We start from the raw sequence: 16,289 nt of genomic DNA on the forward strand, positions 1-16,289 counted from the left end.
AGTTGAACACACTCAGGAGAGGAAAGAGAAAAGGTAGCAAGGCGTAGCCTTAGCTCACCTAATAAAGATATTTTACTACAGACTCCTAGGAGCTCTGTAGTAAAGGTCTCACATAGCAGGCAGCCATCTCAGGCTAACGCCTCAGCCAGCGCAGTTCAGACCCGTGCGACGTTCACGGAGGGCGGGAATACTAGAGTTACAGGTGTAACCAATGTATGGACGCCCCCGGTTAATTCAGAACGTAACAATGCCCATTACTCTGAGTGCAGCTCACCACACCCAGAGTGTGCTGTTGAGCAGCCTCATGAGACCAGTGAAAAAGAGGTATTGTGGCACCACCTTGTGGTACCAGTTAGAGACCACACTTTCCAGACTCTGTTGAGTACTGCAGTGGACGGATCTCATGACAAGCAGCAGTCTCAGTCAGACAATGACATGATGACGCAATTGCTATCCGGGGAAAGCGCTCTGTCTCAGGTTAATACCTCAGTCAGTGCAGCTCAAAACCGTGCTGCGTTCACGGAGGGCCGGAATACTAGAGCTACAGACGTAACTGACGTATCAAGGCCTCCGATTCTCTCAGAACGAGCTGATGTTTCCTCTCCCTTTCGAGGGGGCCCGCCTTGGCTATTCCACCAACCCAGTGCTGGGGAATAGCGGCGGCGAGGGCCATAGAGGAATACAGGTCCTTCCTACTGGATGCACCACAGCTTCGTGCGCGCCCGCTTTCTCTGCATTGCTGGCAGTGGCAACGAAGCTGTACCCTCTCACGCTGGCTAGAACAGACGTTGCAGAAGGGTTATGCCCTCCAATTCCATCGAACCCCACCCCCGTTCAGGGAGTGGTGGAGACGGTGATGAGAAACGCCGGACAAAGTGGCCGCTCTGATGTCAGAGATTACGGAACTTTTGGCGAAGGAGGCGGTCACAGTAGTTCCCCGGGAGCAAAGGAACAAAGGGCTATATTCGCCTTATTTCCTAGTGCCCAAAAAAACGGGGGGAGTGAGGCCGATTTTGGATTAACGTACTCTCAACGAGAGCATAACCAAACGACCCTTCCGAATGCTGACAACAAAACGTCTACTGGAATGTGTCCAGAAAGGAGACTTTTGTACAAGCATAGACCTAAAGGATGCGTACTTCCATGTGCCGATACAATCGCGTCACAGGAAGTTTCTGCGGTTCGCCTTTCAAGGGGTGGCGTACGAGTTCACGAGGATGCCATTCGGGTACGCCCTGGCACCTCGAACGTTTTCCAAATGTGTGGAGGCGGCATTGGAGCCGCTGCGTCGTCAAGGGATAAGGCTATTAGCCTACCTAGACGACCTGCTGGTTCTCGCCCCGTCAGCAGAGCTGGCGTTCACTCACACAACACAGACAGTGATTCATCTCACGTGTCTGGGGTTCGCTGTGAATTGGAAAAAGAGCGCACCCTGGCCCAGTCATCAGATTGTCTACCTGGGGCTACAGCTAGACACTGTAATGATGAGGGCTCGAATTTCGGACCCTCGAAGGGTAGCATTGTTGCTAGCCCTGAGGAAGTGTCGTCCGAATCACACAGTGACGGCGCTGTCGATCATGTCACTTTTGGGTCTCATGTCGTCAGCCCACTCTGTGGTCCCGCTGGGACTTCTGCACATGCGCAGAATACAGCGATGGTTCGCCCAACTAAGACTAGACCCAGTGCGTCAACGTCATCGGTTGGTGGTGGTTCCTCTCTCGCTAAGAGCAGACCTGGACTATTGGAGGAATCCGAGCGTTCTCACACACGGAGTCCCGATGGGCAAGGTGTCATCCTACATTCCAGTATTTACAGATGCTTCTCTGACTGGATGGGGAGGGACATGTCAGACTCAAGCAATAGGAGGTGCATGGCCTCAATCAGGTCGTCACATAAACCTCTTGGAGTTGGAAACGGTTCAACTGGTTCTGACCCACTTCGCGCCTACCCTTCGGGGTCGCGACGTGCTGGTCTGGTCAGACAACCGGACCACAGTAGCTCACATAAATCGCCAAGGGGGGGTCAGGTCACCTGCCCTCCACAGGGCGGCAGAGGAATTGTGGCTGTGGGCTCACAAGCACCTTCGCTCGTTGAGAGCAGCACACATTCTGGGCTACTTGAACGTAGGAGCAGACCTCATGTCAAGAGGGGGTCCTCGAGACGACGAGTGGTGTCTGCATCCAGACATTGTTCTCCAAATTTGGGAACAGTTCGGGAGAGCCGAGGTGGATCTGTTCGCGTCACGCGTGAACGCGCAATGTCCCCTATGGTTTTCTCTGAGGGAACAGGACGAGCCACCACTGGGAAGAGACGCATTCGCGCACTACCCATGGCCGAAAGTTCTCCTGTATGCATTCCCTCCGCTGTCTTGCATTCTCCCACTGCTAGCCAGGGTGAGGTCAGAGGGGCTGTCAGTGATACTGATAGCGCCCGATCGCCCGGGGGCTCCGTGGTTTGCGGAGATGAGTCAGATGTTGATTGCGCCACCTTGGCCAATTCCACATCGACGGGACGCGTTGACCCAGGCGGGAGGCTCGATAGGGCAGTGGCCCATAATCGGCCAACCACTGAAGGCTTGGTTCCTGAATGGGACAGGTTGAGGCGCCGTGGGTTATCTGATGCAGTGATCAGAACCATACAAGGTGCACGAGCCGGTTCCACTTCTAGGATGTATACCAGCAGATGGAACGTTTTTTCACGATGGTGTGACACACAGGGTGTGGACCCCATGAACTGTCAGGTTGAGAGTGTGCTCTCTTTTCTGCAGTTTATGTTTGATAAGCAGAAATCGCCCTCCACCATCAGGGTGTTTGCAGCGGCAATTTCAGCTGGTCATGAGGGGTTTGACGGAACGAACGTGTTCAGCCACCCTTTAGTGAAACGTTTCTTTTTGGGAACGCGGCGGCTTAGGCCAATGCCTAGAGCCACGCTGCCCCAGTGGGATTTGGCCTTGGTTCTCGAAGCGCTATGTAAGTCGCCGTTCGAGCCATTGAATCAAATACCCCTCAAGATGCTGTCTATCAAGACGGCACTGTTGCTCGCCTTGACTACCGCTAAGCGTGTCAGTGATTTGTGTGCCCTGTCGACGAGACCCGACTGCCTTGCCATTAATGGCGATCTGAGCAGAGCGGTGTTACGTCCTAACCCGGCGTTTGTGCCGAAGGTTATTAGCAGTGCGTATAGATCACAGACCGTGGAGTTGTGGGCTTTTTCTCCCCCTCCTCATGGGGAGAGGAGTGAGGAAAAGCTTCATTGTCTGTGCCCAGTGCACGCTTTGGCGTGTTACGTTGAGCGCACAGCAGCGATTAGGTCATCGCCTCAGCTGTTTGTGTGTCACGGTGCGGCTGCATTAGGTAGACCACTTTCAAAACAGCGATTGTCTCATTGGCTTTGTGAAGGTATTGAGACAGCTTACGAGGCAGCGGGGCGACAACTGCCTCAGGGTATCAGAGCTCACTCCACTCGTGGAGTAGCAGCTTCTACTGCCCTCTTCAGAGGAACAGGGGTAGAGGATATTTGTAGAGCAGCGTCATGGTCGACACCGTCTCCATTTATCCGTTTCTATCTATTAGATATGTCTTCTAACTCTTTGGCTCGATCTGTACTCAGCGTGGCTGAAGGAAGATCTTGAGCAAGAAGGAGAGGGAAAAAGCAGGACTGTGGACATGGGTGTCTATCAGGTCCGCTTTGGTTAGGAAGACATATTCTGTTTCTATCCATTAGATATGCCTTCTAACTCTTTGGCTCGATCTGTACTCAGCGTGGCTGAAAGAGGATTTTGAGCAAGAAAGAGAGGAGAAAAAGCAGGACTATGGACATGGGTGTTCATCAGGTCCGCTTTGGTTAGGAAGACATATTCTGGACAGATATGTTTTCTAAATCTTTGGCTCGGTCTGTACTCAGCAAAGCTGAAAGGAGATTTTGAGCCAGGAAGAGAGGATAAAGCAGGACTATGGGCAGGTTCCCATCAGGTCCGCTGTGGTTAAAAAAACATGTTTTTTGATAGACAGGCTTTCTATCTCTCTGGCTCGATTGTACTCGGCATAGCTGAAGGGGAATCTTGAGCTAGAGGAGAGAAAAGCAGGACGATGGACACAGGTCTCTATCAGGTCCGCTTTGGATGGAAAGCATATCTGGTGGCATGTCTCTTGACTGACAGGGTCAGTATAGTAGAGACATGTATTGAATTGACAGAATGTGAGGTCATCTATCTGATTATTCAGTTTAGTATGACTTATATTTTGTTCCTGCCTACTAATCTCTGGGATTCCATTGAGTGAGTGAGGTGGTCTACTGTGCACATAATGTAGAGTGACACTTGGTGTCATTCCATTAGTGGGCGGTAGTGTTTTCACAGGATATTGAGGCACAGCTATCTGCTAGTACAGATTAGTGTAGCTTCTATTCTGGTGATCTGCCCACTAGTCATTGGCATTGCCATTGAACTAGGTGGGGCGGGTCTTTAACCGATGACGCGGTATATTATGACGCCCGGAGGGGTTTTTAGTTGCAGTACTGCGGGAATTGGTTGCGGCCATTGCTAGGCTTGACTTTTTCATTTTTTAATGGGAAGTGTTAGGCTCGGCAGGGAGTACATTTTGGAGCGCTACGCTCCGCCTTAAACCACTAGGAGCAGAGCTCCCCTATGGGGCGGAGCTCCACGATATAGAATGATTAGTTACCGGAGTGTAACTCCAGTTCTATGAGTGGAGCGGAGCCCCATAGGACTTAAGGCCCTGCCGACCCTCTCTAGTCTCGCTGAAGATAATGTCTCGGGAGGCTGATTGAGGGGATGTGTCCCCTCTTATAGGGACACCTGTGCTCCCATTGGTTGCAGGTGTGTGCATAAATTTGCTTCAGGCTGTTCTGCCTTAGGGCAGAGGGTAAACCACTAGGAGCAGAGCTCCCCTATGGGGCTCCGCTCCACTCATAGAACTGGAGTTACACTCCGGTAACTAATCGTTAATGCCCTTTTCCAGCACGACACACTGACGTCACGCACAGATGCGCGCGACTCTACAGTAAGAAAGCCATCGCCATCTGCGCACATTCAACATAGCCTAGATTTAATTTTTTATTACTTCTAAACAAAATTACTTTTTTGGGTTCTCATACGCTTACAATTATGTTTTGATTCTTGCTTGAACAGTCGCTAAGATTATATTTGGTTGTGATCTTTGCAAAATAACTATTTTGGATGCAGCAGTTGTTAGCTTCGATGCTAACGCTCATAGGCTGTAGCAAAAGCTAGCCAAAGAGCCATATTACTGGTTGAAGTGTTTTTTAAGTATAATGCAGTTGATTTACGATGATGACACGAACATTATATTAAGCAGGACATTCATACGAGCCTTAAAATCAGATTATAATCCAAAATAAGTTGAAATGCACTCATATGCAACATGTACAGTCACGTTACCAGTCAAAAGTTTGGACACACCTACTCATTCAAGGGTTTTTCTTTATTTTTACTATTTTCTACATTGCAGAATAATAGTGAAGACATCAAAACTATGAAATAACACATATGGAATCATGTAGTAACCAAAAAAGTGTTGAACAAATCAAAATATATTTTATATTTGAGGTTCTTCAAATACCCACCCTTTGCCTTGATGACAGCTTTTCACACTCTTGACATTCTCTCAACCAGCTTCACCTGGAATGGTTTTCCAACGGTCTTGAAGGATGTCACACATATGCTGAGCACTTGTTGGCTGCTTTTCCTTCACTCTGCGGTCTGACTCATTCCAAACCATCTCAATTGGGATGAGGTCGGGGGATTGTGGAGGCCAGGTCATCTGACGCAGCACTCCATCACTCTCCTTCTTGGTAAAATAGCCCTTACACAGCCTCGAAGTGTGATGGGTCATTGTCCTGTTGAAAAACCAGTTGTCCCACTGAGCACAAACCAGATGGGATTGCGTATCGCTGCAGAATGCTGTGGTAGCCATGCTGGTTAAGTGTGCCTTGAATTCTAAATAAATCACAGACAGTGTCACAGCAAAGCACCCCCACACCATAACACCTCCTCCTCCACCAGTCTAATGTCCATTGCTTGTGTTTCTTGGTCCAAGCAAGTCTCTTCTTCTTATTGGTGTCCTTTAGTAGTGGTTTCTTTGCAGCAATTTGACCACGAAGGCCTGATTCACACGATCTCCTCTGAACAGTTGATGTTGGGATGTGTCTGTTACTTGAACTCTGTGAAGCATTTATTTGGGCTGCAATTTCTGAGGCTGGTAACTCTGGGTCTTCCATTCCTGTGGCGGTCCTCATGAGAGCCAGTTTCATCATAGTGCTTGATGGTTTTTGCGACTGCACTTGTAGAAACTTTAAAAGTTCTTGAAATGTTCCGTGTTGACTGACCTTCATGTCTTAAAATAATGATGGACTGTCATTTCATATGATTCCATATGTGTTATTTCATAGTGTTGATGTCTTCACTATCATTCTACAATGTAAAAAATAGTAAAAATAAAGAAAAACCCTTGAATGAGTAGGTGTGTCCAAACTTTTGACTGGTAGTGTAAATAGAGGCATTTTTTGCTGGCTTTCTATAAGAACTCCCCCTTGTTCTGCCTCCAATTTACGCGCATCGCCCTTGTGCGGCAATGTTTGTAAACACAGAAAGGGGTCTATTGAGAAACTCTTTACGGTCCTGTTTCTGTTTGACACACGGTGGTAGCTTTTCATGGTGGTAGCTTTTCTAACACTGTGAGTGCAGGTCCAGGGTCAGTTTATTCTAATGGGGTTATTGGGTTTATCCTACCAAAAAACCCTGAAGCAAACAAAAATGACTAGATCAGCCCAATGGGGCACAATTACTGTTGCAGTATACAATGATAACCACTAGAGTGAACTGTTACTCCACTTAAACCATCCCAGTATTAGCGGAAGAAAAACATGGGCATTATACACTGAGTGTACAAAACATTCCATGGCATAGACTGACCAGGTTAAAGCTATGATCCCTTATTGATGTCACTTGTTAAATCCACTTAAATCAGTGTAGATGAAGGGGAGGAGACAGGTTAAAGAAGGATTTTTAAGCCTTGACAATTGAGACATGGATTGTGTATGTGTGCCATTTAGAGGTTGAATGGGCAAGACAAAAGATTTAAGTGCTTTTGAACAGGGTATTGTAGTAGGTGCCAGGTACACCGGTTTGAGTGTGTCAAGAACACACTGTTTCCAGTGTGTATCTAGAATGGTCCACCACCCAGAGGACATCCAGCCAACTTGACACAACTCTGGGAAGCATTGGAGTCAACATGGGCCAGCATCCCTGTGGAACGCTTTCGACACCTTGTAGAGTCCATGCCCCCAACGAATTTAGGCTGTTCTGAGGTGGGGTTGCAAGTCAATATTAGGAATGTGTTCCTAATGTTTTGTACACTCATTGTATACCACTAGTTAGGGGGGTACCTACTCCATTGAGCTACATTTGCATGTGTCAACAGGCTATTTTATTTTAGCACTATTACGAAAGGATGGGGGCGAAATAATGATGTCCCTATAATAGCATTAGCAGGGTATATCAAAGTGGTCAGTGTTTAATCAGTACACAAACCCCAGTATTGGCAATGGATGCTCTTATCTGGCTTTTGATGATGATTGAAATAAAAGACAGATGTGAGGGATGAATGGATCAGCACCTCTCCAGTGGAGTCATTCAGATTGTGGCTTTCATTGGACTACATTGACAAATGGTTTTCCTAAAAAATAATCTGTCATCAGGTTGAAAATAGATCTAATTAATATTGAATAAACATAAGACCACATTTCTTGCTATTAATGATAATTAATTGTAATACCCATGTCTTACTTCCTTGCCAAGTTCATTACAAGCGTTAATCTCCACAATATTATTGGCCTATTCCTTGATAAAGGGGTTAGTGGCAATATAATTTTGGATCTGTCATAACAGTGTCATAAATCCATGTGGTTGATCATTTGGAATCATGACAAGTTCATCCTACAATGTAATGGCGTTAGGAGTTAGTTTGATTGGTGTTGTTGCTCTTTTGGAGTGTTTTGAATTAAGCATTTATGTAATTGTACAAAACAGTAGGGCTAAGTAACAGAATTAATAGCATGGAATTAAGTAAGTATAATAAGTACATGTCTCACTTTGATAGTAAGCAAATTATTTCATATTTCTAACTATAAGTACAGTAGCTAGGCTACATTTCGGTCGGTGGATGATTTAAAGCATGTGTCAAACTCATTCCACGGAGGGCCGAGTGTCTGCAGGTTTTCGCTTCAACCTTGTACTTGATTGATTAATTAAGGTCACTAATTAGTAAGGAACTCCCCTCACCTGGTTTTCTAGGTCTTAATTGAAAGGAAAAAACAAAAACCCGCAGACACTCGGCCCTCCGTGGAATGAGTTTGACACCCTTGATTAAAGAATCAAACCTGAACAATGAATCATGTCTTGGCATAGCTGGTCGTTAGAATTAAATGCCACCTGGCTACAGATTTTTATACTGGATACATTTTTTTTGATGGACATGTTGTGCACACTGATCTGTGAAACAAGAACATTAGTACTTCCTGTAAATTTCTGAAGAGGTTTTCTTAACTTAGAAATCTATTTCAGCACAAGTACCAAGAAAGCAGTCATATCATATGAGAGGGATGATCTAAAGGTAAAATGTTGCATTTGTCACGCTTAAGTTTTGTGCTAACCAAGCTGAACATGTTTCTTAATGTACCTATCCTATACCCGCTCTGTCACGGGACCAGTCCAAAAGCAAAAGAAAACGCATACATACACACAGTCATATTAAATATATACATCAATCTCATTTACTCTCTTACATGATTTACATGGGATCATTTTACAACAATATTACTTTAGACTTTTTGGCATTTTAAGTATCTTCACATATTAAAAACATACAAAAATAAAATTCTATTTTTTCCTCAATAATAGTCTGATTTGTTCTGTACTAGGCAGCAGTCTGTGATTTCCTGTTCCGTTTCGCTCGACGGGTGGGTGGAAAACTGATAAACTCAAACTGTTTGATTCTGTCCATGTTGGGGAAAGGTAGTGGGCCCTTGTGTAGCCTCTTGATGAAATGGACCTCTCTCTGGTTCTCCCTCGTCTTGGAGGCTTTGATGGGCCTCCCTTTCCTGGTGAAAGCCACATACCAGCCCTCATACTTGGCATTCTGGAAGGCAGTGTAATTGTTCTCCAGAACAATCTCTGTGAAGATACAATCCCTGCTTCTGCCATTAGGCTATTGAGAGGATGAGAGAGAGGAAAGACTAAGTCAAATCCAAGTTTATTGGTCACATACACAGTTTAGCACCACTACTAGAAGGCATGTTAAAAACAACATCTGATTAGCCTACTTACAGTATTTCCCTCTGAACTACACTGCTATCTATTAATTTCCAAGCTCCAAACAAAATGGAATACTTCAATATTCTCATGAAACACAGAACAGACTATTTAACAATTACAAACAAATGCAAACAATGTGTACAAGACAAGTGAAATAGTATCCTACACGACAAGGTCAAACCCATTGTATCTACAGTTTGAGACAGTTTCGTTAAAACTACAATGAAGATACCACATACTGTATCAGTACAGCCAATAAACTAAGCGTAAACTAGGAATAGTGAAGAATGTGTTTAAAGTAGGAAATATTAGCTGCATATCCAAACCACACCACAATAACTATATTGGACGAGTTGTGAGAAGTATTAGCAAACTATTCCTCTCTAACATAAGGTTTTCAAAAGAGAGGAACCGCTAGAAAGCTACACCATTTATCTGCATTTATTTATTCACTAGATTAAACCAGAACCTAATATTTTAAGATGATGATGAGAGATGAAGAAGATGATGCGAGATGGCAAGCAGACAACACTGACATCTTTTCCATTTCCATTCAGGAAGTGGAGGGATGACTTCTGACCAACCACCAAAGGGTGTGAGGAGAGTTTTTCCCATACCTTGAAACTGTAATTCTACACTTGGAAATACAAATTGGGTTGTCTCCCTGTCATCGACCCTATCCAGGCTAATGAATTACATTACAAATAAATATCATTATAACACAATATGAGTCACGTGTGTCTCATATTTTTCTTACTTTTTAACTTTGCATTGTTGGGAAAGGGCTCGTAAGTAAGCATTTCACGGTAGTCTACTACACCTGTTGTATTTGGCGCATGTGAAAAATACAATTTTAGTAAGTATACATCAGTTTTATTGCATTGTCACTATTTAGCGAACCAAACTCTTAAAATTATTTTATATTTGTTTAAAGAACCCTTCATTTAAAGAATGTACAATAACAATTATACTGAACACAAATATAAACGCAACATGTAAAGTGTTGGTCCCATGTTTAATGAGCTGAAATAAAAGATCCCAGAAATATTCCATATGCACAAAAATATTATTTCTCTCAAATTGTGTGCACAAATTTGTTTACATCCCTGTTAGTGAGCATTTCTCCTTTGCCAAGATAATCCATACACCTGACAGGTGTGGCATATCAAGAAGCGGATTAAATAGCATGATCATTACACAGGTGCACCTTGTGCTGGGAATAATAAAAGGCCACTCTAAAATGTGCAGTTCTGTCACACAACATAATGCCACAGATGTCTCAAGTTTTGAGGGAGCGTGCAATTGGCATGCTGACTGCTGGATTGTCCACCAGAGCTGTTGGCAGAGAATGTAATGTTCATTTCTCTACCATAAGCTGCCTGCCCAGGACCTCCACATCTTGCTTCTTCACCTGTGGGATCGTCTGAGACCAGCCACCCAGACAGCTGATGAAACTGAGGAGTATTTCTGTCTGTAATAAAGCCCTTTTGTGGGGAAAAACTCATTCTGATTGGCTGGGCCTGGCTCCCCAGTGGGTGGGCCTGGCTCCCAAGTGGGTGGGCCTATACCCTCCCAAACCCACCCATGGCTGCGCCCCTGACAAATTGTGAAGTCCATAGATTAGGGCCTAATGAGTTTATTTCAATTGACTGATTTCCTAATATGAACTGTAACTCAGTAAATTCGTTAAAATTGTTGCATGTTGCGTTTTATATTTTTGTTCAGTATACATAATTACCAACTATGAAACAAGCAAGCTGGAATTCTTGCAACGTTGAAAGTGATGTGGATTTGATATCATACCTTTCCAACTAGTTTCCCCTTCCGGTTCATACAGAGGTAGCGTCCACTCTCTGCACCTTTGATCCGAACCCGACTGCCAAAGGTGTCAGTCTCTACAAAGAGACGTGCTACAACATACACACAAATATCCATATGAAAATACAACAATGGTGTGATAAATCCACTAGGCCTATGTCAATTAGCTGAATAATAAATATATTTTGGACACTCCCTATATCATATTCAAATTCTTATATGGAAGTGGAATGATAATACAAAACTGTAAAAAGCCAACAATAAACTGTCTGCCATCTATTGGCCTACAAGAAAATAATGTGCAAAAGGAGGACCTAAAACAAACTGACATTCACTGGAGAGAAAAAATCACAACAGCCTATGTGAGATATTATGGGTTTCAGGTTTTGAGACACATTAACAAACCATTGCTATAATTTAATTAAATGTTATCATTAATCATGTTTGAAGAAAAAGTAATGGAAGTGGAATAAAACAAATCCCAATTGCAGTTGTCCTATGGGTCAATTGATTTACCCCCTGGTTAATTAGGCTAACAACAGTCCCCTGTAGCTCAGTTGGTAGAGCATGGCGCTTGCAACGCCAGGGTTGTGGGTTCGTTTCCCACGGGGGGCCAGTATGAAAATGTATGTACTCACTAACTGTAAGTCGCTCTGGATAAGAGCGTCTGCTAAATGACAAAAAAATGTAAAAACAGTCATGTGTATTGGACCAGGACAAAAGACTTGGCCTGATTCGCCAGACGAGGGTTTAGCTACAGTAGGCAGGCCAAATTAATATACAGCCCCACAGAGGGTCGGGCCAGCATCAGGTGGGCAAGTATCCTAGCCCTGCAGACCTCTTCATCGACAGACAGCACATTGCAAATGCAGTCCTCATTAATAAGCCTTGTATGCATTGGTCCGACTGGTTGAAAACAGATAATTTGTCCAAATGCAGCCAACATTGTGTCATGGGAACAACTTACCGTAATTGTTGCCGTCCTCAGCAGTAGCGGCGACCCTCTTGCCCTGTATCTGGACGTGCTTCCCGCTGGTCCGGCTGTATAGTTGGTAAACCCTGACCTGTCGCCGGCTAAGCTGGTCCGTCATTGCGCCCTGCTCCATCACATACTGGTTAAAATGAGGAGACGGGTGATTCTCCCCCTTTTTATGCAAAAAGGAAAAATAAAATCACATATAGAATTTTCTTCTAACCTCTTTTTTTTCTAAGATAAGTCAACCACTGCATGACTAGAGCCTCACTGAATAACTCAATCCAAACATTTAAAAATCTGGGCTAGGCCTGTAAATTATTTGGTAAAAAGAAGCCCATCACATCAAAATATTGTGTTACATTATGCATATTAAGTGCATTCAGAAGCAAGCGTCCCACTTTAAATGACCTTTATCACCAGCGTGGGAAACTAATTTAATTTGCAAAAAGTCTTTAATGTAAGGGCATTTCATCTTTCTTTCACCCAATTTTTCACCTAAATGACATGGTGATTTTTTGGGGTTGATTTCACCTTGAATTCACGTTAGTTGACAACTCAACCAAATGTAAATCAAAACTAGACGTTGAACTACTGACGTCTGTGCCCAGTGGGAGATGCCTATATATTAACAATTATTTGTCTGTACAATCTACGAGGAACTTTGGAAGAGAATTTACCTGAGCATGGCACCACAACACGAAGAAATGAAAAGATCTGCAAAATTAAATCACAATAAATAAAACATTATCACCAACAATACAATCTGTTTCGATAACAATGTTTCAAAGCGTAGTCTTCTTACATGTAAATACAGCGCTGATTTATTCCATACATTCTTTCATCCAATTGCAAATGTTTTTCTTCACAGATAATCCAAGAGTTCCCTGGTTTCCGCTTGACCTGTCCACTGCGTGCCCCTTGTTAGTTTATGAGTTTGATTCCATTCACACACCAACTTTCAGATGTGAAACACCTTCTTCATAAGTTCATATAAGAAACACATCATGGTACGCATATGAGGAAAATGATATACTCCAGTTACTGCAGGTGTGTTGAAGTGTGAAGGTCTTCCTGAGAGTATCCAAAAAGTCTGCAACCAAGAGAGTCACCGAGATCCATCATACATTTTAGAGTCAAACTTCCAAAGTCCACAGGAAAACCTATTAGCTATTGCCATTTGGATGTTTATTTCAAGGGAAGAAAATTGTCACCCATATGTACAGTATCGCAATGTAGCCACGATGTAGCCCCAAGTAATTCCACGTTTAAAAAGCCCTCTTACTCAGCGCGTCTTGGCCTCTTGCTAGGCAGTGGTTAAATGTTGAAAGGCAGGTCCAGGTCCCTCCCATGAGTTGGGAGTTGGAGGTTTTGTATTGTGGGTGGGCAGGGCACAGTGGACTGTAAATGGGGAAAAAATGCACTTTGGGTATGTTTTACGCATATTGTTAGCCTACGCATTAATGGCATATCAGCATTAACTTAATCTGTTTGTTTCATTTTATAAAAATACATCAGATAAAAAAGACTGATTGGGTTACAAGAAAAGTTTAAATTTAACTCTACATCTTGTTTTTCACCCCTCTCTCTTGGCGGATATAAAATGCGATTTATCAACTATGTTATAATGCATAATTAATCACTGTATTTAGAAGTGAGTAGCCTAATGTCACTTGAAGGGGTGTGGCAATGAGGTGTCAAATATTCCATCGCTTTTCCATTCTTTCTCTCTGAGCGGTTTACTGCTCACACGTTCAGCTAATGTTTAAAACAAATAATTGTAACAATAGGCTGTTTCATCATGATGCAGTGGTAGTCTGGTGAGATAAGCCTATGTGTAGTAGCCTAATCAACATCACTAATTGATGACTAACTGATGTTAACAGGATTCTTATTTTTCGCTGGTTAAACTGTCTAGGCCTTCACCAGTGTCAAAGTCGTCATCGAGGTTATGGAGATGTCTCTGAGAGACTTTGATAATTGCACAATTTATTGTTTCAGTACAATACATGAGTTGTAATTAATGTTATATAAAATTATGTTAGAATTTCTTTATTTCTTTAGTTACACTGATATCCAATACAGCACATTAACTAAAAATAATCTTAAACCTAGCAGCACAGATTGCAAGAGACAAGTTTCACAATTGGATAACCTTGCACTGTTATAGTTTAACATACAATTTCTACCATTAAAGAGTACATTCAAACACAACATGGTGTAATCTGGGCTCTGTGCAAGAATTTAGCAAGTCCCAGTGTTTACATCGTCCACAGCTTCACATCACTGGCCCTCTGTTCAGCCAGAAGTTAAGCATCTCTGACAAGTTGTAGCTACAGCAGTTAAACATCTCTGACAACTCATTCTGCTGAATGTGTGACAGGCATTGGTAGCCACTGACATAATTTGTAGCAATTGATTCCACTTGTTAATGTCACTTCTTAAAAGCGGTCAATCAGTCTATCAATCAAGTTGTGTTGCCCAAGCTGTAGTCTCTGACATAATTCAACAACAAACAATGTTTTTTTGTTGTAAAAAAACAAAAACAAAAACAAGCAAGTTGCAGACAAGCAAAGTAACAGTCATGATTTGAGAGTAAGGAAACATGTTCAAAACACATTTGTATGTATACATATAGATGCATATACAGCAATACGAAAATAAACCACAATTTCTTATGCAGCAGTAATAAACACCACATCACCTGGAAAATCTATTTGCTTCTTGAAAGAATGTTTGTCAGGCATCTGTTGATATTTGACCCTGTCTTCAGCATAGTCTGCTTGTACAATTCAAATATACAATTTTTAAAGAATCTAACAGGTGTGGCATATCAATAAACTGATTAAACAGCATGATCATTACACAGGTGCACCTTGTGGCGGGGACAATAAAAGGCCCCCACCAGTCCACCCCACCCATTTACCTTTCACGCATAAAATGCACATTTTCGGTTGCTCATCACAAGTAGTTTTGAAGACATTGCCATCCTTAATGAATCATACCTCTAGTCTTTTCTATTCCTATACTAGTATAGTGTGTGGAGTCATTTACTCTACAGTTGTTCCAATGGGGCAATAATGTGATGAATATGACTGTGGTTCAAAAGGGGTGTTACATACTGCTATACGTAGAAACATGGCAGCGTGGGATGTTTAGCTCTTGTGACTATACTCCAATTATAGGAGCTAACTAGCAGAAATGTTGGGGCGTGGCTGAAGGGAGAGAGAGCTTTTGCAGTAGCTAGCCTCATCACTGTGGAATTCATCTCCAACAGGCTGCCTTGCTCTGGTGTCAGCAATATTTTTTGGGAGTGGGATGTATAAAGACAAAAAGAGATGCCATTTTAGTCATTTAGCAGACGCTCTTATCCAGAGCGACTTACAGTCAGTGAGTGCATACATTTCCATACTGGCCCCCGTGGGAAATGAACCCACAACCCTGGCGTTGCAAGCGCCATGCTCTGGCGTTGCAAGCGCCATGCTCTACCAACTGAGCTACAGGGGACCCACACACACACCCCCACTTCAGTTTACAAAGTGACGGTGAGATCTGAGGCCTTGCAACCTGATCTTATTTATTAATGTCTCCACTGGCTTTACTGGCGCTAAAGCTGTGATGGAAATAACCAGACTTTCACTGAAAAGCAGGTAGCTTCAACCACCCACAGAAAAGGTACAGAATTCTTTGAACCTCAGGAGAGAGCGAGAGAGGGGGTGACTTTAAAAAAAAGTATTGGGTGGAACTGCAGAAACCCATGACAGGTGGACAGATAGATCTGACTCAAGTGTCATGCTTCAATGTGAAACTGATCATATGTGATTATAAATGTATAGACACGCCCACATTTAAACAGAGTCAACCTTAGAGCATAACTAGTCTCCCAAAATTGGACAAATCGGATGTGAAAAAGTTCTTCCTCATGCAATGGCAATGTTTTTTACCTACCTCAAATCAATTCATGTTTTGCCACCAGTTGACCAAAGGCTGCCTGCATAAAGTTATGGACAGCTTTAAACCCTCACTATACACTATCACTACATGTAATTAGTTATTATATTGAGTAACTTTGTCAACACATGACAATCTTGATCCAGTATAATTCAGAGCTACTGTACCTCCAGTAACAAGTGAAAGGACGATTGG

General features: G+C 43.2%; 1 protein-coding gene across 1 annotated transcript; it reads right to left on the reverse strand.

Annotated features, from left to right (window-relative positions):
* Positions 1 to 8,822: 8,822 nt before the first annotated feature.
* fgf17 (fibroblast growth factor 17) lies at positions 8,823 to 13,444 on the reverse strand. The gene is made up of 5 exons (XM_041899950.1): positions 12,949 to 13,444; positions 12,824 to 12,860; positions 12,138 to 12,315; positions 11,156 to 11,262; positions 8,823 to 9,245 (listed from the first exon to the last, which is right to left on the reverse strand). Exons 1-5 carry the CDS (start codon positions 12,978 to 12,980, stop codon positions 8,955 to 8,957), a joined length of 645 nt encoding a protein of 214 aa, XP_041755884.1. The 5' UTR covers positions 12,981 to 13,444; the 3' UTR covers positions 8,823 to 8,954.
* Positions 13,445 to 16,289: the final 2,845 nt, after the last annotated feature.

Source organism: Coregonus clupeaformis, chromosome 16, assembly GCF_020615455.1.
Source record: "Coregonus clupeaformis isolate EN_2021a chromosome 16, ASM2061545v1, whole genome shotgun sequence".
NCBI classification, from domain to species: Eukaryota; Metazoa; Chordata; class Actinopteri; order Salmoniformes; family Salmonidae; genus Coregonus; species Coregonus clupeaformis.